This window comes from Haemaphysalis longicornis, unplaced genomic scaffold (genome assembly GCF_048455015.1).
Source record: "Haemaphysalis longicornis isolate Haplotype H1 unplaced genomic scaffold, Haemaphysalis longicornis Haplotype H1 scaffold_7, whole genome shotgun sequence".
Classification (NCBI taxonomy): domain Eukaryota; kingdom Metazoa; phylum Arthropoda; class Arachnida; order Ixodida; family Ixodidae; genus Haemaphysalis; species Haemaphysalis longicornis.
The window spans coordinates 195822942-195846670 of record NW_027526422.1 but is presented as its reverse complement, the minus strand read 5'-3'; the positions used below and the strand labels follow the sequence as shown (position 1 = coordinate 195846670).

Here is a 23729-nt window from a genome sequence, read left to right as displayed (position 1 = left end):
CCGATAAGTAATTAGACAATGCAGGCTTAACCTGTGCTAGTAATTTATTACAGGTTTTTTAATAAGGTTTTTATTACAGGTTTACTGCAGGGCCCGAGAAATACCAGAAGAATGCATAGTGCGCGAAAGTATATATGCATGAATAATTGTTTAGAGATCCTGGCGTGGAATGGCTGCTTTTGTCTGCAGAAATGTATTTCGGATTAGGGGGAAAGGTGGGTCGTTGCACGGAACTTATGATCGCACAAACAGAAACATGCATCCGCGTCTCCTAATAATAAAGGCTGATTTTGATTTAAAATTTGCCTTCACGATTGGTGGTCTTTGTAGCCAAAATCAAATTAAGAAAGAAACATTCCTAATATACCAGATAACGTTTATTTCGAGTACAAATGCTAGTTTTCACTCAAAACTATCGTATGTGCGCCTGAAAGTAGCAATAAACCTAGTATTCATTCAAACCCAAATATACACACGTGCATCTTGATGTTCCAGATCTCGCGTTTGGCTCCAGGTGCGAGAAAGCAGGACCTGGATCATTTACCACCTCTTCAGATCTACAGCAGCTACCGCTGTGTCATGCCCATTTCACCAGCAGAGACTACGCGGACCTTGGACAGACAAGGTGCTGGACAGATATGCACTGGCTGAATACCTAGTTATTAGCATGCGGCCATGTGCCATACACTTTTATATGCGACTAAAAGCGTAAAATATCCAAGCTGTGTTTGTACTGTATGAATTTATTTAGGCAATAAAAATGAAAAAAAAACTGTGCTGTTTGTTCTTGTCTGGATTGTGTGTACTAGTAAACCAAAACAACGTCGCACTTAGAATAAGTGGCACAAAAAGAAGTGGACGCGCAAAACTTCATGCAATCAGAACGAAACAGTTGTCCTTTTGATTATGTGGCGGGTTGCACAACAGGAACAAGATCGCGCGCTGGCCATCTGAATATCTTCCACTCGCTCAATTTACCTTGCATGTGCGTCCCAATTGAATTTGGCGCTAAATATCCCCTCCCCCCCCCCCCCCTCACTCGGCTTTTCAGCCCTCATCAAGATGGTGTCTGCACTGTACTCAAAGTGCATGCCTACAACGCGCCGCCATGTTTTTAGTACCGCCCCCAAACACCAGGGGTTTGACCGGCGCTGCGGGCGAATATCGCGTCCCATGCATGGTATAGGAAGTTTCACTCCCCTGGCTATATAAGCAAGCCCAATAAAGCTGCGCGCGGTTTGCTTTGGCTGAGCCACTTCATGTGTCGTCTTCCTGCCACCCACACATGATGCATGGTTTCAGAAGTGTCAGAACCGCCAACGCAACGAGCATCAAGGAATGGACGCCATAAAGCCACCGGGACCACTGCAACTGTCTGGAAACATCAGACGCAACTGGGAGCTCTTCAAGCAACGACTCGACCTGTTCCTGACGGCGACTTCGGCGGAGAAACCCAGGACAGAAGCGGTCAAGGCAACGATCCTTCTCAGCACCGCTGGCGAAGAGGCACTGGAAATCTTCAACAACTTTACCTTCCATGAAGGTGAGCGAAAGGACGACTTCCCCACGCTGGTGCGCAAATTTGATGAGTACTGTCTCGAGCAAGGGAACGAGGTTTACGAGCGACATCTGTTCCGCGTGCGGGTCCAAGATGAGGCAGAGCCTTTCGAACGATTTTCCCGAGAGTTAAGGACGCAAGCCAAGCTTTGCAATTTTGGGGACCTTGAAGAGTCTATGATAAGGGACCAAATTGTTTTCGGGACCAAGAACAAGAACACCAGAGAAAAAATGTTGCGGGACAAGAACCTGACTCTACAGAAAGCAGAAGATATGTGCAAAGCAGCAGAAGTAGCGGAGCAACAAAATACTGCATGGGCTAGTGAGCGCGTACAGGTTGACCTTGCCCGGCGGAATGAACGCTGCAAAAAGCAAAGAAATCGTTGCACGCAATGTAGTAAGAGCCATCCGCCACGGCAGTGTCCAGCCTACGGGAAAGTGTGCTATGCATGCAACAGGATGAATCACTTTGCGTCCTGCTGCAAGAACAAGCAGGTTAACGATATTCAGAACGACGCGGACGATCATTTCGACGTGCTTGACGTTAGCATCTGTGGCATCAACAACAACGCAGGAAAAGATTGGACAGTACGCGGTAAGGTGTACGGCTGCGAAATTGAACTGAAAGTAGATACGGGTTCTCAGGCGAACCTTATTCCGCTCAGCGTCTTCAAACGCATGTCAACAACAGCGGCATTGCAGAAGAGCAACGCAGTGCTCACCGCCTACAATGGGTCCGTAATCAAACACCTTGGCGTGGCGACCACAGCACTGGAGATAAACGGCGCAAGGAAAGAAACCAATTTCTTCATCGTTAAGAAAGGGCGCCAAGCAATTGTTGGCCTGAGCACTTGCCGTGAAATCGGCCTTATCCCGGCAACCGTCGATACTATCGGACGAAGCGGAGCAGAGGCGCCCGAGACAGAATTCGCGCACCTTTTTTGAGGCACTGGGTGCGTAAAAAGAAAATACAAGATGGTTCTTCGGCCAGACGCTGTTCCAGTCGTGCAACCAGCAAGGAGAGTGCCACTGGCTCTGAAGGAACCATTACGTGACGAACTCGCCCGCATGGAGAAAGCAGCCATCATCGTGAAAGTAGAAGAACCAACTGAATGGGTGAGTCCACTGGTTGCTGTACGCAAGAAGAACGGGTCGCTCAGAGTATGCATGGACCCACGAGAAGTGAACAAAAATATATTACGTGAGCATTACCCTATGCCCATCCGCGAGGACATCGAAAGTGAGTTGTCAGGGGCCCAAGTCTTTTCGCGTCTAGATGCAAACTCCGGATTTCATCAGATACCACTTGATGAAGCTACATCGCGGATCTGCACGTTGGCAACACCGTTCGGGCGATCTTTTTAAGGTTGCCGTTCGGAATTTCATCAGCCAGCGAAGTATTTCAGAAAACGCTGTCCGAAATTTTTGAAGGTGTACCTGGAGCACGCGTGTACGTAGATGACGTCCTGGTGTGGGGAGCTGACAAAGCTCAACACGACGAACGTTTGCAGGCCGCTCTAGAAAGGGCAGAGAAGGCAGGGCTGACCTTTAACCCAGAAAAATGTGTCTTCGGTGTGAGCGAAATGACATTTTTGGGTGACGTGATCAACGCACAAGGTGTGCTCCCCAGCCCCGACTTGATCAAAAACATCCGAGCTATGCCCGCTCCGGAAGACAAAAATGCAGTACGGAGAATGATGGGAGTCGTAAATTACTTCCGCAAGTACATGCCCCGACTAAGCGACAACACGTTATTGTTGCGGAGCCTCGTAAAGGACGATATCATTTTCGAGTGGACTGCAGCTCACGCGCGCGAGTGGGAAGCCGTATGCGAGGCGTTAACGTCTCCTCCGCTGTTGGCTTTCTTTGACGAAAAAAAAGAGACAAAGCTGGCAGCGGACGCCTCTGCAATCGGAATAGGTATACCTCTTTATTGCAAAAGCACGGCAACGACTGGCGCACAGTCATGTATGCATCGCGGACGCTATCTGATAGCGAAACGCGATATTCCCAAATCGAAAAAGAAACGCTCGGCATCGTGTTCGCGTGCGAAAAATTCCACCAGTTTACATACGGCCGCAAGATTCTTATCGAGACCGACCACAGGCCGTTGCTTGCCATTGCAAAAAAAAATATCGGCGAGATGCCACCAAGGCTACAGCGTTTCTTTGTGCGCTTGCTCAAGTACAATTATGATTTGCAGTTCGTTCCTGGCAAGGACCTGCTCCTGGCTGACATGCTCTCTCGCGCGCTTGCCTACGCTTCGGAGCCGGCAACAACCGAAGACGTCGAAGTCCACGCAGTTCAGGTCGTCTCCGGAATAGTAAGCACACCAACGAAGCGACGTCTTCAAGCTGAAACTGTGGCGGATCCTTACCTAAGTTTGGTGATGCAGCAGCTTTCCGAATGTCGACCTGTTGAAGGGGAATTACGCCCGTTTGCTGCCGAGCTATCAGTCATCGAAGGAATATTACTTAAAGGATGCAAAGTTGTCATACCTTTGTCCATGAGAGCTGAAATGCTAAAGAAAATACACGCCGGTCATCTCGGAATGAACAAATGCAAGGCAAGAGCGCGTGGATTAGTTTTCTGGCCTGGTCTTGACGGCAGCATAGAATCGATGATTCGTTCATGCAGCGCATGCCAGAAATATGCGTACAAGCAGCAGTCCGAGCCACTTATTCTTCGGCCAACACCCAGTATGCCGTGGTACAGAGTAGGCATCGATATCTTTTCCTTTGCTGGTGAGGCATACTTGACAGTGTACGACGCGCACTCCAACTTTCCTGAGGTGGAAAAGCTAGCTACCACGACAGCACGAGAGGTAGTAGAGAAAACGTCCGCTATCTTCGCACGCTATGGGATCCCTGGACAAGTATGCACAGGCAATGGGCCTCAATTTGTGTCAAAAGAATTTGCCGACTTCGGAAAACGGTATGACTTCGAGCACATCACTTCGAGCCCGCGATTCCCTCGGTCCAACGGACTAGCGGAAAAGGGGGTGCAGGTAGTCAAGCGAATCTTGAAAAAGACTACAGAGTCGCGTGATGATTTTTGGCTAGGTCTGCTGTCGTATCGCGTATCTGCATTAGAAGATGGCCACTCACCCGCACAACTATTACAGGGACGGCAACTGCGCACCAACGTTCCGGAATACCGAGCGGAGCTCGGAAGCGCCGTAGTAAAGCACAAGCATCAGGACAAAGGCAAGCCACTGCCACTACTGCAGCGAGGAGAGACAGTGCGCATACGGGACGACGACTGGTCACGCAAAGCGAGAGTACTCCACGAAGTTGCTCCTCGATCGCACATCGTCGAAACGGAGGATGGACGGCTGCTGAGGCGGAACAGACAGCACCTGCTTCGAACCCAGGAAGAATTCCGCGCCATGCCTGACGACGGGAACAGCCACGACGCCAAGGGTGACAACGCGCAAGTCGTGAGCCAGGACGCTCAAGTACCAGGTTCTAATCAATCTGGTCTCGCCACTCGGAGCCTGCAAGCCAAGGATCCTGGAGTACCCGAGTTACAAAATGAAACGCGGGAGACGGCCGGAACCCCGTGAACCACGACGGAAGGGCGGCCGTCAACCGGTACCCGCAGGTCAACCCGTCAACGCAGTGAACCGAAGAGGTTGCGTTATGACGAAAGTTTCCGTCTAATCTCTTGACTTTACTTGTGAATTGTGGTTGTTTACTGATTGTGTTTTTTTTGTTCATGCAAAGAAAAAGAGATGTATCGTACTTGGCTGTCGCGGCGCGCAAGCCGATAACGAGCCCCACTGTCACACCCTCTCCATTCTCTGGCAGCGCATGCGGCTATATAAGCAAGCCCAATAAAGCTGCGCGCGGTCTGCTTTGGCTGAGCCACTTCATGTGTCGTCTTCCTGCCACCCACACATGATACAGACTGCACGTTATGAGGATTTCATCCAGAAGCGACAGGCGAACAAAAATGTTGTGTGTACTGCACTTTAGTCTGAACCGAGCTGTGCAATGACTGTGGCCACTTTTTGTATATATCTGTACTTGTTTGCAACAGTTGATTTGATTGATTGTGGGGTTTAACGCGCCGACGCAACGCAGGCGATGAGGCGCGCCGTAGTGGAGGGCTCCGGATTAATTTTGACCAGTATCTTTATCGTGCGCCGAAATCTCGTACACACGGGCGTTTTTGCTTTTCGCCTCCATCAGAAAAGCGGCCGCCGCGGCCGGGAATCCAACCCGCGACCTCGTGCTCAGCAGCGCAACGCCTTAGCCACTGAGCCACCGCGGCGGGTCTGTTTGCAACAGTTTCTTTCTAACAAGATCTGCTTGCCTGGGAGCACACCCCTACCGAACGAGCCCACAGACCACTATCTATTTATGTTCATCTGCAAAGTGTTCAATTTTTTATCCTCTTTGTGCAGAGCTATTTGGCAACTGAAGCGCCGCTTCCACTGCCTTCACACGGAGCTGAGGATGAGGCCGGAGCGCTGCTGCACCATCATCTTGGCTTGCTGCGCTCGGCACAACATTGCAAAGCAGTACCCAAGCAGCGACGAAAGTTGTGACCTGCCTGCAGAGGTGCCAGCAGTACCTGTACCAGACACTGGAGATGGGGCTCTCATGCGGAAGGCCATTGTGCAGCAACACTTCTCTGCCTGTGAGTTTGTTGGCCCCTGCCACACAATGAAAGTTTACTGGCATGACTTTGTCATTATTTCTTGTCAGCTTTTTTTTTCAAACTATAGTCTTTCTTGGGCTACCTTAAGAGGAAAATTTTGGTCTGTCTGTCTGTGTGTCACTCGATTCAGCCAGCCGGCCAAAGTGAAACTGATACTGCGCAATAGTCTTATATACTCACAGCCAAATCTAAACGTCCAATTCCGGTGTTAATGTTCATACTTCGCAACATTGCTGGACAAGAAAAAGACGTTACACAAATGTAACGTAAAAAATCAATACATGAGTGATATTTCCAGTGTTCCTTTACTAAAAATTATGGATGCTTGCTTTTTGGGGTAGCAACTAAAATACTAAATACTAAAACTGTCACCTGCCGTTCACTCTGCCTGGCCGAATTGGAAAAAAGACAAGCAGCAACAGCAACGAAAGGTTCCACTAGATAGGTTGCGCGTTCCACTTGGAACGGTCGTGGAGGAGGGCAGCATGGTTCTATCAACGTAGTCAGGTGCCTCGATAGACTCCATCTCCGCCGTACGGCAGCGCTGGCATCGCAGCACCTGAGTTGGAGTAGTGGAACGCGATAAATTTAAACTGACTTGAGCGAACCTCTAGCGTGAAAGGAACGAGACAGGAGAACAGCAGCATGAGAGCTAGGCGGGGTAGAGAAGGGATACATTTATGTGCCAGGGGCGCCAGTCGACTATCGTCTTGCGTTGACATTTGCAACGAAAGGAGCAGATACGTGGCCAATTTTTTTTAACCTGAACTTTACACTAACCCTTTCAGCAAGAAGTATTATTAGAGCTTCCCTATTTGGCCTAATGTCAGAATGAATCTTTTGGGCACCTGTCAGACCTCTAAAGCTGTCTCAGTGTTTAAACGGAGGGCGCTGAAATTTACGAGCCGAACACGCAATAATGGGAACAAACAAAACAGTTGTTGCACAGCTTCGCCCTCTGTTCGTTTCCTTTACGGTGTATTTCTCCAGAAATTTGGGCACTCTGCATTTAAGCGTGTGGTGATACCAACTACTTTACCACACAACTGTACTTAATTCACTGGTCGTGTATTGGTCGAAGAAAGGTGGTGCTGTCCCAGGTATAGCCTTTTTTCCTTAATCACAATATTATTTCACAACATAAAGTCATGCCACACAGATCAGACTTTCAGGGATAAAGTGATTTAGCGAGGACTGAAGGTTCCAACTGAGAAACCATGTGCAACCAAGTGTGCTTGTAGTTGCCATGGTCCTCCCGTCTGCTTCCTGTTTGAATGCATATGAAGTATTAAGTAAGATAAAAAAAAGTCAAGAAAGCACATGAAAACTTTTATTTTTTTAGGTGTGCTTTTTTTATTTCGTATAGTTCCCTCTTCCATTCGTGTTCCTGACGCATGAGGCGCACCTGTTCCTCATTTTTTGCACGTACAGCATTGGCTGCAGCACACGCAGAATTCGCTGCGAGAATCACTGCTTCTGCTGCAGCCTTAATGGCCGCTTCATTAGTCTGTCGTCTCCTGAGCACCTGCTTCTCAAGCTGAATATTTTGTTCGTTTAATTCCAGGAGGCCCTGCAGCTCGTCTAGCACACCTGTCCTGGTGGTGGTGGACCTGGCCCGACGAGCTGCTGTAGCGCCAGGAGAGGGTGGGCTGGCTGCTGGAGGTGGTGATCCGGACTCCTCCCAAGCCGGGCGCTCTTCGTGTGTTGCTTCCGGTGGGAACGTCCACCCCGAGCGGGCCCGTGATGCTTGGGTCGCCTCCTCCCCTTCAGCCTGCTCCTCCTCCCCCTCCAAGACTTCAAAGTAGTACAGCTCCGTAGCCTCAGAGGGTCCGGCCTCATCGTCTTCTGGGGACCTGAAAATCAACGTGATACATTTGCATTATGGAACTGTTAGTGACGGGGAGAGTGGAGGTTGTGACGATAGGCAGGGGCCGCATAATACTATCCTGTACATTTCCGATCCTTGCCATAGAACATTACTCATTCATTGGTGTTATCTCCACGGCTTCACACAACATTCAAGCCCTGCAAAAAAGCTCAGTGCACTGGGTGTAAGTACAGCTATTGGGCAAACAACTTGTAGGCACTACATGTTGTTTGTGCATACGTTACCCTAAATAATGTCTCTTCCCTTCCCTCCCATTGCTCTAAATTATTGTTATATATGTGCTGGTTTGTTAGAAGAAAGTTTCCCAATTCATGGCTGGGAAATGCTAATTTATGGCCACTGCTACTGCCATCACAGCAGGCTAAACAATATGTCCACCAAAGCAGCAGTAACTGCAATGCACATTGAAGGAAAAAAGTGTATATTCAGCCATACGCTACAAGAAATGGCGGTAAGACCATTCTTCTTGCGAAGTGGCCATTGTATGCATGGAAGGTGATGAACAGTTGTGTGCCGATGGCTTTCCAAGAACTTATGTTTCCTAGCTTGCATGGATGTCTGGTGGTACCATGCTTTTGAACTATGCATTGTTTTTCATTCAATGAGTGCCCGACAGCCCCGAAGTTCAACAAGCCCTTCTCGCAACTCATCTCTATCATTAGTTACTTAGGATTTTGCATGGCGACTACAGTATGGCGTCAGCAAGAGAGAGCGTATTTGATTGAAACAATTTTAGTGAATGCATTGAACCATGAGAGTTTGGGGGATTGGTCCTGAGCACTTCATGCGATGTTTTTGTGATTTCTGACCTGACGACTTTGTTTCTCCTGTATTGCCTTTTCCCCTCCCTGTGCTCAGCTTTTGTGTGTAGTTGTGGCCTCCACCCTTGTACGCAACACTCTTCAGGGGGCCATTAAGGGTAGACATGACTTACTCATGGTCCATGTCCCTTGTGCCTGCGATGCCCTCCAAGATGGGGCTGTCCTTTCCCAGCACATCAACCACGGCATCTGTCAGGAGGTCGATGCTGTCGTTGTCCACAGGTGCGCCTACCGAAGAAAACTCGTGATGAGCGCATGGGTGGTAGCAGTTAGTGCCTGTCTTCCTCATTGAATATTTAACTTTTCTGTAAAATTGACCATCGTGGCGCTCGTGAAGCAGACATGTGACTAGTTTCACTAAGTGGGTCATCCTAATTTAAGGTACTGAAGAGCACTTCATGTTTGTGTTTGCATGAATATTCTTGTTGCACGTTTCAAGAGAAATGTTGAAATAAAAATAAGTGTTAATGCTACCTCTGAAAATATGCTCATTTATTCTCTATATTGGAATTATTAGAAAGTGCCAAAAAGTCACAATACATCGGATAAGGATGAACGAGCCTTCTGCTCGTTCCAGAAGAAAGTTAATACAAATGCATATTCACCACCTCTAAGGGGAGCTTTTGTGGTGGGGATATAGCTTTAATCACTTTCATTGAATTCCATTGTTCACACTGAAATAGCATCTTAGCAAGCATTGGTGAAAAAAAAGTACAAGGATTATATTCGGATATTTTCTTGGTGGTAATTTAAATGTAAGTATTCTACGTGATCAATTTACTTTTTGTTGCGAGGGACTGCATTGCGGCATTAGTGGTTAAGGCTTAAAGAAAGCATGAAACACTTTTGAGACATTATGCATACTTTTTCACTCACCTGTCGTTGTATGCTTCTTCCGATTGGCAGCGAGGCGTTTTTTTGAGGCTTGAATTACATTCGACCACTGTTTTTTGTAGTCCTCGACGGATCTTTTGATTGTTGGATGCCGAGAATGTAGGGTATCGCCGATTTCACTCCAGGCACGCTTTTTCGCTTGGAGTGTTGTTTTTTAATTGAACCTTTCCAATATGATTTTTTTTCTGTCCCTGGTTAGATGAACCAATTCAAGTTTTTCTTCGTCGGACCAATGCTTTCCCTTGTCCCTTTTTTGGGGGGCAGCACAAACACGTGCGGTCGTAGCCATGGCTGATCTGCTTGCTATGCTTGCTGTGGTAAAAGGAGGTCGTACCGAGGGACCGTTCTTTTTTTTTTACTGCCATGCATAAATATTTTTACATAAACATTCTTTCTATTTTTTTTGCACCACCGATCAATTGTATTCGTATGCTTGATTACTGCGGCACACAACCGAAACGATCGTCTACGCAGACGCTATCACGTTTTTTTTAAGACAATATTGTCCAGCGACGGTAGACGCTGTCATCTGCATGAACGTTTTGTTAAGACAGTATTCCCCGGCGACGGCTTCTGCGCAAAATATCCGGGTGTTTTTCAGCACAGACTGGTTGAGCCGTTATGTTTTCTATTTGTCAGCAATGCATTGTCAGTATAGGCATGTTGCTTTCTGTAAATCGTTATAATATTGCAGTAGCAGTAATGATAGACGCGCACTAATGTTTACAAGCGTCTTCTGCTTTCCGGGCACATGTGAAACTTCATATGTAGTCGCGCAACGGGAAGTGGTTGTTTGCGTGTGTGGGGGTTTTTATAGGTCTCCGAAAACAATGTTCCAAGTGTGGAGCAATTTAACTGACAATTTTTGCTTTATTTCACAATGATCGCAGCTTCCAAAGCAGACGACTGTCGCAAAAGGCGGCAGCATTTTCATTGGCTGCGCCGGGCCTAGGTGTCGCCCACTTGGCTTCCTGGCGTACTGCGAGCTGATTTTCTAGCCGTCGATATGCACCTTTTCAGTCGGTTTCGGTTTCGGTTTCCTCGCGTTGTCCCTAGATTTCTTTCACAGTCGTCAACTAGGTGCTGAACTTTCGCTGGTCCCTAGATAAGTTGTCCCTAGATGATCACTTGCGGCGTTTCCGGCAAACCACTTATTCGCCGTTGCTGTCTTCGACTTATCGTAGTCGGCGGCCGCTGTCTTTTTGCAGGCGGGAACTTATGCGTTCGGGCAAAACTGAACGCCGCCCCGACCAAACCGTAACCGCCGGCGCAAGCCTTCGTCGTCGCAGACCTCGAACGGGCGTATTCGGTCGCGAAACGCGCTGTCTGCGCAAGGACAGCCTTAGCAGCAGAGCTCGTAGCCGATGTGGGCGAGGGGGAGCAACGGCAGCCATCCTTCGCAACTTATCCGCGTACGCTGGCCGGGTCCTTCCTATGTAAACAAGGCTTATCCGCGCGCATGTTTCGGTTCCGGGCAAAGGACGTATTTCCTAGAGAGCGCATAGACTTGCGACTTCGCTGCGTAAGCTGGCCGGGACCTTCCTACCAGTATAAGGTGGGTAATAAGTCGGCCACCTTATTGGCGCGCTTGTTTCGGTTTCCGGCAAACGACTTAAGCGCATAAGTCGTAGTTGAGAACTTATTCTCCAACTTATCACGTACGGGCAAACGGGTTGCCACAAATGGCTTGCGGACCGAAGAGCCAGAGCCACACCCGGGCCAACGGATGGGAACCTTGGGCCGATTGCATTGACGTGCACTATCTGCAAGCTGCTGAAGCGTATTCTCGCTACTCGCGTGTCCTGGTGGCTTGAGCGCTACCTGTGGTATCATCCAGCTCAGATAGCCTTCCGCCAACCCCTCGGCACAGAAGATGGCCTGGAACATCTTTCGAACAAGGTACTTTTGGGTGGTGTTGCGTCTTGTAGCGAGTTGTAGCGACCGCAGTCTGCTGGTAGCGGGGCCGGTCGCCGTCGCTTCGTCGAGCCAGGACTAGGGGAGAGCTTAGAGCAAACTCAACGGGTTTATTTACATTTTTACAGTGAGTTGTCGAGATGAAGACAGAAGACAGATCTTGGCGGGCCGCAGCACGCCCTTTTTGTTGACCCCCGATCCCTAGTTCCCTAGGTTGGGGATCCCCATACAAAACAATGCGGACCAATGGTGAGGTGTAAGTTCCTCGCTGTGAAGCACCGCCCTCGGGTAGGGACACGCCTTTCAGGTATGTCGACAGATGCACGGCACACACACACACACACACACACCCTTGCCACTCGTCAGGAGCATCTAGTCGGTGTTGCTGTAGTAGAAGGGGAAGAACAGAAGACGCGCGAGCGCCTCGTATCTTTTTGGTGTCCGCCGCGCGCTGCGTTCCCACGGTGGGGTTCTCACACATACTTCCCAGGGAGCTAACAAGGTTCGTGGAATCACTCGGAAGGGTTAATGGCTTGACCATTGCCATGCCTTCTTCGCTGTGCTGCCGCCGCCACTGGGTCCCATTGTCCGGTCGTCGCCGTCTGGGCTTTCACGCGCACCCGCGTTCAGTTGCTTAGGCCGGGGGACGAGCGGCGGCTCCTTAATCCCTTTTGGGCAACAACACTAAACGCCGCTCAAAAGCCGCTGTCAATCAGTGACCGCCGCGGCGGCTTGTCGGGCTCCTTTTCGTTTCCGTCGACAAGCGGTGGGGAGGTCGACCGGCGGGTGACTGACCCGCGCAAACATGGCGCCGGTGAGTCATAACAGCTCCTCCGCCAACGGGAAGATCTCGGACGTCGTGTAGTATCAGCTGCTCGACGGGAGAGATCACAGTAGCAGCATTCTTTCAGCACCATTGAAACCACAAAGACCAACCTCCCGAACCAGCAAGAGCCGGCAATGAGTTTTCGGCAACCAGGCTGCTCTTTCAAAGGTGCTACAATGCACCTACGCTTTTCAATTTTTTTTTTTTTCATATGGCAACCACACCAATACTCTTGCTCACAGCTAAAAGCTTAGACTGAGTTACTCACAACACTACTCAAAATCACTACAGAAAAACGTTCCTCAAATGAAAACAAAAGAAAGCAAAAGCGAAAAAGCTAAAAGGCTCTGCTTAATGTGTCAACATTGGCGTTGGCGGAACCCTTCTTATACTTCACAGTGAAGTTAAGCTCCTGAAGCGCAAGGCTCCAGCGTAGTAGTCGCGGATTCTTTCCCGACATTTGCGACAGCCACTTCAGTGGGCAGTGGTCTGCGACGAAGACAAAAGAAGTTCCATAGAGGTAGCAGGCCAATTTTTGGGTGGCCCACACAATGCAGGCACATTCTTTTTCTGACGCACTGTAGGCCTCCTCGCGAACCGAGAGTTTCCTGCTGGCGTACAGCACCGGGTTCTCGTTCCCGTTGTCATCCTCCTGGCAGAGTACTACTCCTAAGCCTCTGTTGCGGGCATCGCATTGCACAGTAAAGGGACGATCATAGTTCGGTGCATGCCGTACGGGCGAGTTTACAAGAGCCGTTTTGAGGCCTTGGAAAGCATCCTCCATTTCTGGTTGCGGGAATTCGCTAACCGCCTCTACTTTCAACTCGTCAGGTCGCCTCCTGCCCTGTCCTACCACGCGCCCTTGGTTCCGTACTTCGGCGCGAGCTAGCTGGCACTTAGCCGGCTTCGCTGTCAGTCCAGCCTGTGTCAAACGTCTAAGGACATCGCTAAGATGGTACAGGTGGTCTTCCCAAGTATTGTAGCACATAGCAAGGTCGACTAAGTAGAGAACAGGGTATTCTTCAGCCCCCTGCAGAACTCGGCTCATCAGCATTATCCCGCACTTATCCAGGAAGCCCGCGGTCAGTACGCTGGTGAACACTGAGCCCTGGTCGCACTGTATCTCGTGAGGAAAGCCCACTCTCGAAAAAATAGACAGTAGTGCGTTAACTACTTCTACTGAGCTTTGCTCCTTTATTGGGATTGCCTCTGGAAATTTGGTTGCTAGAAAATCAGCGGTAAGCAAATACCGGTAGCCTGATTTTGTCGCTGGGAGCGGTCCCACAACGTCTATTACCAGCCGGGGAAAGGGCCCTGAAATGAGCGGAAGGAGCTCAAGTGGCGCCTTTCCCTTCTCGTGCGGTTTTCCCACTCTCTGACAGGTTTCACACGCTCTTACGTGGTTCTCAACCTCGGTGAAGCATCCTGGCCAATAAAACTCCGTTATGAGCCTCTCTTTGCTCTTCCGAGCTCCTAAATGCCCCGACCGACCAACTCCGTGACAGAGATCAACAATGTCATGCCGATACTTAGTCGGAACTACAATCTGGTCAAACGTGCGACCTTTTGCATCCCGGTAGTGGCGGTGCAAGATGCCATTTTTGACGGGAAAACTGACATTCTTCCTCGCCACCCCTTCTCTGACTGTGTTCCAAACCTCCTTAAGGCTAGGATCGCTTTTCTGCTGCTCGATGAGCTCGTCTCTTGTCACTTTCTCCCGTACATTGTCTAGTGATTTTGATACAGGCAACACGAGCAGCCCCTCTTCCGATTCCCCTTCAGCTATATCAGCGCTAGTCTCCTCCTCTGACCCCTCTCTCTTTTTTTCAGTAGGCGACGGGATAGTAGACTCCGCTGTGCTGACTCCAGCTGGTGTTGCTGTACTTCCGGTGAAACTCGGTTCTTTCCGCTCTAGTTCGGCTGCTGGCGTGCGTGCTTTAGCTCTAGTCAAGGCTTGGACTGTTCCCTCCTGAAAACTTTTCCCTTGTTCTCTAAGCAGACGGTCGGTCTGATTCGAGAACAAGTAGGAGTACTGCGAGGGCAGCTTGTCTGACACCGCCGCTTCCGTCTCTACTTCTCCGAACGTCCCAGTGATGACTACTCGAGCTACCGGGAGACAAATGCTTCCTTCTTGCAAAACCGGTTTAATCCATGCGCACTTGCCGTTGTAATCTGCTTGTGCCACATAGTCCGGGTGGACCAGATCAATGGTTGCCCCACTGTCTCGTAAGAATCGGCATGGCTTTCCGTTCACTGTTAGGTTAAAAAGGTATGGACTAAGTAGCTCCTCGCTAGTAGCAGAGTCACAAGTATACGAAAGGGCTGGCCTGGGCCTACGACATCCTATGGCAATGTGACCGACCTCCTTGCATTTGTAGCAGGTAGGTGGTTGCCTAGCGTCAAAAGGACTCTTTTTGGGAGAACTATCCGAAGCCTTTCCCTCCTGTTTGTTTTGTGATCCCTGACTACTTGCAGCGAAGTCCGCCTTTTTCTGTGCCGTCGTACCTGCGCCAGCCCCCTGCTTTCCCGTCCAAGGTTTTCCTCTATCTCCCGCTTTTGCGGGAGGAACCTCGTCCCTTTCTCCCCGGCGTGACGCGTACTCATCAGCCAAGTCGGCAGCTGCCTGCACTGTTACTACTCCGGCCCTATCTTGGATCCAGAGCTTCATTGGCTCGGAAAGCTTAGAAAAAAACTGTTCCAGAGCCACTACCTCAAGAGCCTTTTCGAAGTTCCCAAAAGCGCTGGCTCCCTTCATCCATTCTACCAAGTTTACCTTCAACTCGTAGGCAAACTCAGAATACGTGCTGCCCTGCTTCTTTGTCAGATTGCGAAACCGCTGCCGGAACGCATCTGACGAAAGTCGGAACCTCTTTAGAAGGCTATCCTTCACTTTGTCGTAATTGTCCGCATCCTCCACCGGAAGCCGCGCGATCACATCCGCTGCTTCACATGGCAGCAAACTTAACAAATTTCGAGCCCATGTGCTACGGCCCAGCTTCGCTTTTTCACAGGTTCTCTCGAAGTTCACAAGAAAGAGGCCCACATCTTGCCCTACTTTGAAGGGTTGCATTAGCTTAGATAAATCACAAAGATTTTGTCTGCCTGCTACCTCCACTCCTTGAATCTCAGCCATCTTCCTCGCTTCCACTTCCAGGCGCAGCTGTTCTACTTCCAGTTCTTTTTGCTTTAGCTGGCACTCCTGTTGCTTTAGCTGGCACTCCTGTTGCTCCCGCTTTTGCTCGCGCTCCTGTTCCTGTTGCTTTTGAATCTCGTTCCACGTTTCTTTGATATCTTCACTGGTGAGATTCAAGCCCTCGATAGCGCGAACAATTCCGTCCTTCTTCATCCCCGAATCTACTTCTGCTCCCAGCTCCTCCCCCAGAATCAGCAGCTGATTCTTCAACAAACGCTTCCAATCCATGACAGAGAACTAGTGTGGTGCGGCTCACTCTCTACCCAGAAGTTCTGGAAACAACTGCTTCTGTGGTAGCCTCTACCAGCGAAAAGATTGCACTTCTATCTTATCAGCCTGGCAACCAAAAAACCAAAGCCAGCACTCACCAGTTCACAGCTGTCAGTCTCCGTGATCTCGGCGTGTTGATCATTCTCCGTCCTCCAGGCTCCGATCCAACCGCTTGCCATCCAGTTGTTGCGTCTTGTAGCGAGTTGTAGCGACCGCAGTCTGCTGGTAGCGGGGCCGGTCGCCGTCGCTTCGTCGAGCCAGGACTAGGGGAGAGCTTAGAGCAAACTCAACGGGTTTATTTACATTTTTACAGTGAGTTGTCGAGATGAAGACAGAAGACAGATCTTGGCGGGCCGCAGCACGCCCTTTTTGTTGACCCCCGATCCCTAGTTCCCTAGGTTGGGGATCCCCATACAAAACAATGCGGACCAATGGTGAGGTGTAAGTTCCTCGCTGTGAAGCACCGCCCTCGGGTAGGGACACGCCTTTCAGGTATGTCGACAGATGCACGGCACACACACACACACACACACACACCCTTGCCACTCGTCAGGAGCATCTAGTCGGTGTTGCTGTAGTAGAAGGGGAAGAACAGAAGACGCGCGAGCGCCTCGTATCTTTTTGGTGTCCGCCGCGCGCTGCGTTCCCACGGTGGGGTTCTCACACATACTTCCCAGGGAGCTAACAAGGTTCGTGGAATCACTCGGAAGGGTTAATGGCTTGACCATTGCCATGCCTTCTTCGCTGTGCTGCCGCCGCCACTGGGTCCCATTGTCCGGTCGTCGCCGTCTGGGCTTTCACGCGCACCCGCGTTCAGTTGCTTAGGCCGGGGGACGAGCGGCGGCTCCTTAATCCCTTTTGGGCAACAACACTAAACGCCGCTCAAAAGCCGCTGTCAATCAGTGGCCGCCGCGGCGGCTTGTCGGGCTCCTTTTCGTTTCCGTCGACAAGCGGTGGGGAGGTCGACCGGCGGGTGACTGACCCGCGCAAACATGGCGCCGGTGAGTCATAACAGTGGCAGAGCTGGCAACATACGATCGCTTCTAACCATGGATGTCCTAAAGGCTTATGACCATCTCAGTCACTCAGCGATCCTTGCCATTTTACGTCAGCTGAAAGTTCCAGTCATGGTCTGCAACTTGGGGCGGTCTTTCCTCGACAGTCGTACCTTTTCTATACGAATCGGCAAGGAAAATGTAGGGCATTTCACCTCAGGGCTTTATGTTGGCACCAGTTTTGTTTAATGTGACACACCTTCCCCTCGCGTGGCAGTTAGCTACCATTCGGGACATTTTCTTTCACATCTACGCAGATGAGTCTTGTCAGTACGTGCAGATTTGAACAGACAGCAGGAAGGCCTCCAGGTGGCCCGAGACAAAACGGGGCATTGGAGTGCCAAAATCAGTTTGACACTTTCGGCTGCAAAGACGACCTTCATGTCGATCACAAATAGGTGGGGCCGACGTCGCCTTTCGTAGACGCCCCTCACCTTGGCCTTAAACGGCCATGCCATTATTCCCGCGTCATCAATGCGAGGGCTTGGAGTGTTACTAGACGCCTCTTTGTCCGCGGCTCCATGGATCCGCTCCGTGCGTGGTAAAGCCTCCAAGACACATAATCTCTTCCGACGAATCTCCTTAAAGACCGCCGGTGCCGGTAGTCGCAAGGCACGCATCCTAGTTCGATCTCTCTTGCAACCCCGGATGATATACTAAGCTCAGTTTCAGCATTTCACACGAAGGGACTGGGACCTACTCGAAAGTGTAAACCCAGACGCTATGCGAGGTATCACAGGCCTGCCTCGACTGACCCCAATTCCGACGCTACAAGCGGAAGCCCAGCTGAACACCCTCCACGAGCTTGTTGAACAGCGGAGTAAGGCACGTCGCCTAAAAATTCAAACAGTTCCCCTTGCTGCGGCATTGGCTCACTACGTCTATTCTAAGTGACCTGTTCAATTACAAAAATCGCCTGACCTTCCCCCTTGAAGCCTAAGCCAATCCACCGACAACCGGTCACTGACCCGGATACGCCGTTTTCAGAACCAGTCACTGCAGCCCAACCCTTTTCCCACGGAGTCGGATGGCACAGCCAATGCAATGCAAGTGTACGTCGACGCAGGAATGCCCCCAAATCTCCTACACACCAGCCTTGCGTGCCCCACTCATCCAGAAGTGCAGCAGACCTGCTCATACCTCACCGAGGCACCTCTTCCTTCAATTACAGCAGAACGACTGGCCATCCGGGATGGGTTATCCTCATTACAGCCTCGCCTACGCATAAACCCGCCGTCTTGCCTTCACCTGTACACAGACTCCACACAGGCCGACCGGGAACTACAATGGGTCGACAAGCCCCTCCACTTGATCTGCGGTGTGCATCGCATTGTGAACTCATTTCCGTACCCCGTGGTTCTGTGGAACCGACGTTTTAGAGATGCCCACACTGACGCTGATGCTGCCTGCCATCACCAGAGGGTGACTGGGCCGCTACCCCGCTCCAGTTGTCGCTGAGTGACACCCTCATCATTCACAAAGAATCTCTCCGGCGCTCCACGCGTGCCCTTCTTCCTCCGCGTGGGTCAGACCTTCTGGCAGTTTAACCCGCCGCGAGGAGGTGGCGCTTCGGATAATCCGCGTGGGCGCAGCTTTGACCCCGGCGACAAAGGCCTCATGGAGGACGCAAGTTCCCCCAGAAGCATGCCCCTTCTAAAAGCGCCTGCCACTGAAGCGACCCTGGACCACCTCCTGTGGATATGCGTGGGCCTCCAGGCAGTACGAGTTTGTCACATGAGGGCCCTTGGGTACCTCCCCGGACGACCACTTGACCTTCAGCGCTGGATGCACGGTCCCCAATACCGGCCCCTCCTGGACTTCACTGTGGAGTCGGGACTGCTGGACTACATTTAGTTTATGCCAAAGGGCGTACTTGCGTAAAAAAACTATGGCCGGGACTAGAAGCCCCGGCCATAGTCAGTCCTCAATAAGGAGACAGAACCAATAAAATTCTCTCTCTCTCTTTTTCTCGGTTTCGAGGCTAAAAAATTGACCAAAAGGATACCAAATCACCATTACTAACAAAAATTACGATTAAAATTCGTCTTAAAAAGTGTTTTTACAACAAAAATGCAGAAAAAAGCTCAGCCCGCTGGGGAGCAAAACAAGGCCGAACGGCGGTGAAACAGGCTCATTGCCAGTCATCACCAAATGTTGAAGTGCGGGTGTTCGCGTTGGCTTTCTCGGATTTGTGGAGCGTTCTGTATCAAGCGGCGCTCACTCGTTCGCACTGCTAATTTGCAGCGATAGAAAGGACAATGGCGTTATTTGGGGGGTGTTCATTTTGGTGTACCAAGCACTGTCGTCACAGAGCCCATGAAAGAAAGAGATCACACGGCGCTATCTTGCAAAGCATGTCTGGTGTTCACGCCATATCGTCTCTCTTCCTTTCCTTGTCCCTATGTTGAGAGCGCTTTAAACACCAAGATGAACAACCGTGTTTTCTCGATTCTAAGCACCCCGTTTTTCCACCATTATGGATGCCCAAAGTGAGGGGGGCGCTTAAATTCGAAAAACCTATATCATCCCAGCCCCCGGGTCTTCTTTTAGCAGCCGTATCTTGAGATGGGTGCAAGAATATAATGTTTTATTTCGCAAAGATCCAAAAGAAAAAAACCTACACACAGTAGAACCCACCGCTTACGTCATATTATCCATCCCTCTCACTATAGCATTGAAGTACTTTGTGTAGCTTGTCCAGTACGCCCAGCAAGTCGTCTTTTGTCGAAGTGGTTTATAATCGAAAAGTTCAGAAATTACCTGGCCACAACCCCAAGTTGGGCCTGCTCCCAGACGTACGAAATCCAGCTTTCGTTGTTAACTTGGAAACGGGAGTGCTTAGATTTGCATGCAAACTTCTTTTCAAACATTTTTTTCCGAAACTAGTGGTGCGTGCATAGAACCTGGGGAGGGGGTGGGGGCTTAGAATCACGAAAATACGGTAATTTAGTAGTGGCACGAATGCAGCTATCCTTTCATGCTGTTTTAAGCACTTTGACGGGACAGTTTGAGTTTAAGGCGGTACCACTAGCTGGCACAGCCAGGTACATTTAGCCCTGGTGTCTACAAAATACTGACGCCAAGAATCCAGGGAAAGGGAATGGTCGGCTTTCAATATGAAACTTAGTAGGGCCTAGTTTCATATAAACAACATTACATCAAATCCAGGAGCGCAGATTCTTCAAGTTCGAACCAAAGAGCAAAGAAACCGTAAAAATAGAAAGCAGAATCAGCAAAAACGAAAGCCGAAATAACGAAGCTCGCTTTAGAGATCCACATGACTTAAGATATAAAAAAAGTATCCCGTAGTTCCACCATCAAAACATTTATTTTCCGGACAATTTTTCGATTTCGATAAACAGCTTACGATTTATTAAACTCGTAACAAATTTCTACCGCATTATCCTATCCTTAGAGCTTTCCGGGAGAACGGAAAGGCCTGCTTAAATCGTGTTGGTGCTGCTGGTCATGCGATATTAGCTTTCACGGCTGGCTAGGGAGCATTATCCACAGCCGGGACAGTTTCATGACCCCTAATGTACGCCGGCCTCTTTATCCGCAGTGGCGACATGGGGGCGATGGTGATGCTGATCTCGTTGCCACCTTTGCAGAGAGCCGCCTTCACGGAGTTTTGATCCATGTTTTCTACCGTGGCTCCATTTATCATGAGCAGCAAGTCACCAGGAAAAATACACTTATTCAAGGTGACGACCTGTGCGCCTTCTATCGTGTGGATCAAATGGCAGCGGACAAACGCCATCTTCACCTCGTTCCACGCTTTTGACTCCAACGTCGTGAACCCGTAGTTACCAGAGCCCCCGCAAGAGGTCTTTAACACTCTCAACTGGATGGTCTCCTGGCCGGCAGCCTTGATTATCTCGTTCACGTCGCGACGAGTCCCCAGCAGCCGAAAGGGGCTTGACGACAGCACAGTTAGAATTAGTTGGTCACCCGAGTCTTGTATTCTGCGCCTGACTTCCGCCATGGGCAGCCCGGCAGTGTCCTTTCCATTAACTGCGATGACGACGTCACCGACCAAGACGTGAGACACATCGGCGGGACTGCCGCTTGTCACCTTTTCAACCATGAAGAAGCGACGCTTGTTCTCTCCAGTAACTTCAACGAGGCTAACACCGTAGCTCCAGTACTTCCCCAGTGTCTTGGTTCTGAACAGCAGGATGTCCGTTCTTTCCCTTAAAGCCGCTGGGGTCGCAGCCATGCCAGTGCCACTGTACGCACTGATTCCGGCTTGCACGTCAGCGTCGGACAGCCGTCTGTAATCTAGTTCTTCAGATACGCCGCCACTCGATTCAAAGAAACCCTCGTTGACACCAGTGATGCCTGCAAACATTCTTGGGACGTTATACATTTTCTTAAAACTAGAAGAGGAGTACGTGTAGAGTGGCCTCTGCGTTGAGGCTTCAATTTCCGTCATTTCCTCCAGCCTGAGTAGCTTCCTTTTCAAAGTGTTGCTCGTCGCTCCCACAGTTAGGCGGGGCCTCTCCCCCGGCCTCACTAGTTGGCCAGCTGCCATGATCTCGGCAATAGCTGGGATGTTACAAAGATTCCTCTCAGTGGCAAGCCTCTTCCAGTTGAAATTCGCGTAAAAAGGGTGGCTTCGGATTTGGCCGTAAGTAACGGATCCCAGTCTATGTAGTGCGTTCTTCTGCAACATCTTGGTGACCATGTCCTTTGCCTCTGGGGTGGCCGAATGCGGGTGCGATTGTACTTTGGGCCACTTGAGCGGCTGGTTTAGGATCCTCTCCTTAAGCTGCTCCTTGGTCTCTCCCCTGAAAGGCACACGTCCGGTCATGATCTTGAAGAACGTAACCCCCGCCGACCACCAGTCACAGGCGCGGCCATACGGTCGCCGCTTCAGAATCTCAGGAGCCATGTAGGGCACCGTTCCGGCGGACTCACCGTCGAAGAATTCGAGCGCAGTCTTTGTAAAGTACCCTTTGTAAACTCGCTTCGAGAAATGGCCGGTGCAGACTTTGTTCGTGTCGAAGTCGATGACTTTCACTCGCCCGCCGGGAATGATAAGCATATTGGACACCTTGATGTCTCGATGCAGAAGTCCCCTCAGGTGCATGTGCTCTAGGGCCAGGATTAGTTGAGCCATGACTATGCGGCACTCCTCGGTGGGCAAATAAACAGCTTTGTCAACCACTCTCTGGAGGTCTATTCCACAGATGTACTCCATGACGGTCACCTGCGCTTCGTTTGTGCAAAAGCAGGAGTGATATTTGACCAGGAAAGGGTTTCTAATCACAGAAGCGACGACTTTGTCGATGACGGCTTGCTTATGTTTCTGAAACAGGGAGCACGAGACAAGCTTCACAGTGCAGATGGAATTAGTCGGCTTGAACAATGCCTTGTACACTGCACCGAATCCGCCAGCACCAAGCAGCTTGATGGCCGAAAAATCACTCATCCTCGGAATATATCTCCAGAAGGGAACTGCCTCAGCAGGGTTCACGTGCGCTGTTTGGCTAACTACAGCGTCACCAACTCCCATCCAGTCGGTCGGGGCAACCTCAGAGACCTTCTCAAGGGAGGTGGCGAACTCACCTATGATTATCATCATTTTTCGGATAATTTCGCCGAGGTGATAAGCAATGTCTGGCGCTTTCTTGTAGCAGAAGGTGTGAAGGTTCATAAGGTTTTCGGCCGAGTCCCGGAGGTCCTGATAGGTGATTACTTGCCGATTAGTCTTCTCTAGTATGTCCTGCGCGGCCAAAATCACTTGTTCCTGGCAGAAGTGGCCCAGTGGCTCCCGGTTCAGGTCAAGCACGCCTTCGCGGCGAACATAGAACTCCAGCAGCAGCGTTGTAACCTTAGGAATGCGGGGAAACAGCGCGGTCACCACTTTGGCGGCCGTGCGCTTTTTGTTCTCTATTACCTTGGCACGGACAGTAGGGCTGGTAGCAGGCGTTGGAGAAGCCATTGGGACAAGCGGCGATGCTCAGCGCAGTTACGGTCCGATGTTCGGAACAGGCCGGCAGCCACGAGCCAGATGAGAATGCCGATGGTGATGTCGTCCTACCTAGAAACTGCGAAAACATGGATGGGGATTGGCTTCCCTCACCCATCAGCCAGCGGCTACGCAAGTTCGTAAAATTAATGGGAAAGTATTGAGGTAGACATGAATAAACAGATAACTGGCGCTAAGAAGAAAGTACTTATATTTGTACGTAGAAAAAGCGGAATTGAATAGCGATTAAAACATCTCTACGATTAAGGCCATTACCGCTATTTTTCCCACGAAATTGGTGTACACTTTGTGCGGTGGAATCATACAATGCAATCTCTTGCTTGTGCCATTGCTTATTGGCGGTGAGCGCGAACACAGGCGGCGCTGCGAAGCCCGCACCCGTGACGTCAGCTTAGGGATTCTCGCATTTGTCGTCTGCTTCACTCAGGCTCGCTCTCCCTGCTGTTTCTTTGCACTCGGTCAACGTCTGATGCTTGTCCGCACCAGAATTGGTGTGTGGATAACTTTTTATTATAATAATAGGCTTAAAATCGCATACACTAACTCATGGTGTCAATTAAAGTATAGTTTTGGATACCGCTACGGGAGAAACATTGCCGGCGCCACCCCATTCCTTCCGAAGCCGGTCCTGAGCGGAGCGCGAAGAGTCGG

General features: G+C 50.3%; 1 protein-coding gene and 1 pseudogene across 5 annotated transcripts; one reads left to right on the top strand and one right to left on the bottom strand.

Annotated features, from left to right (window-relative positions):
- The first annotated feature begins 1275 nt into the window (after positions 1-1275).
- On the top strand, positions 1276-5407 carry LOC144147382 (uncharacterized). Of its 5 annotated transcripts, XR_013317908.1 has the most exons (3): positions 1276-2673; positions 3761-3880; positions 4682-5407. XR_013317908.1 is itself a non-coding variant. In XM_077679505.1 (2 exons), the coding sequence occupies exons 1-2, from the start codon at positions 1538-1540 to the stop codon at positions 5120-5122; spliced, it is 447 nt and encodes a 148-aa protein (XP_077535631.1). In that variant the 5' UTR covers positions 1276-1537; the 3' UTR covers positions 5123-5407. The 5 variants fall into 4 exon arrangements, 2 of the variants coding, with proteins under 2 accessions (XP_077535631.1, XP_077535630.1); XR_013317909.1 differs by lacking the exon at positions 3761-3880; XR_013317907.1 differs by having other exon boundaries at positions 3761-5407.
- Positions 5408-20549: 15142 nt separating this feature from the next.
- LOC144146746 (microtubule-associated serine/threonine-protein kinase 3-like) lies at positions 20550-23030 on the bottom strand (annotated as a pseudogene).
- Between the last annotated feature and the right edge of the window lie 699 nt (positions 23031-23729).

Coding starts and splice junctions, on each gene's coding strand:
- LOC144147382 (XM_077679504.1), top strand. CDS start 2,533: ATGGTTCTTCGGCCAGACGCTGTTCCAGTCGTGCAACCAGCAAGGAGA. Junction 2,674..4,681: donor TAGAAGAACCAACTGAATGG/GTGAGTCCACTG, acceptor CAACTATTACAG/GGACGGCAACTGCGCACCAA.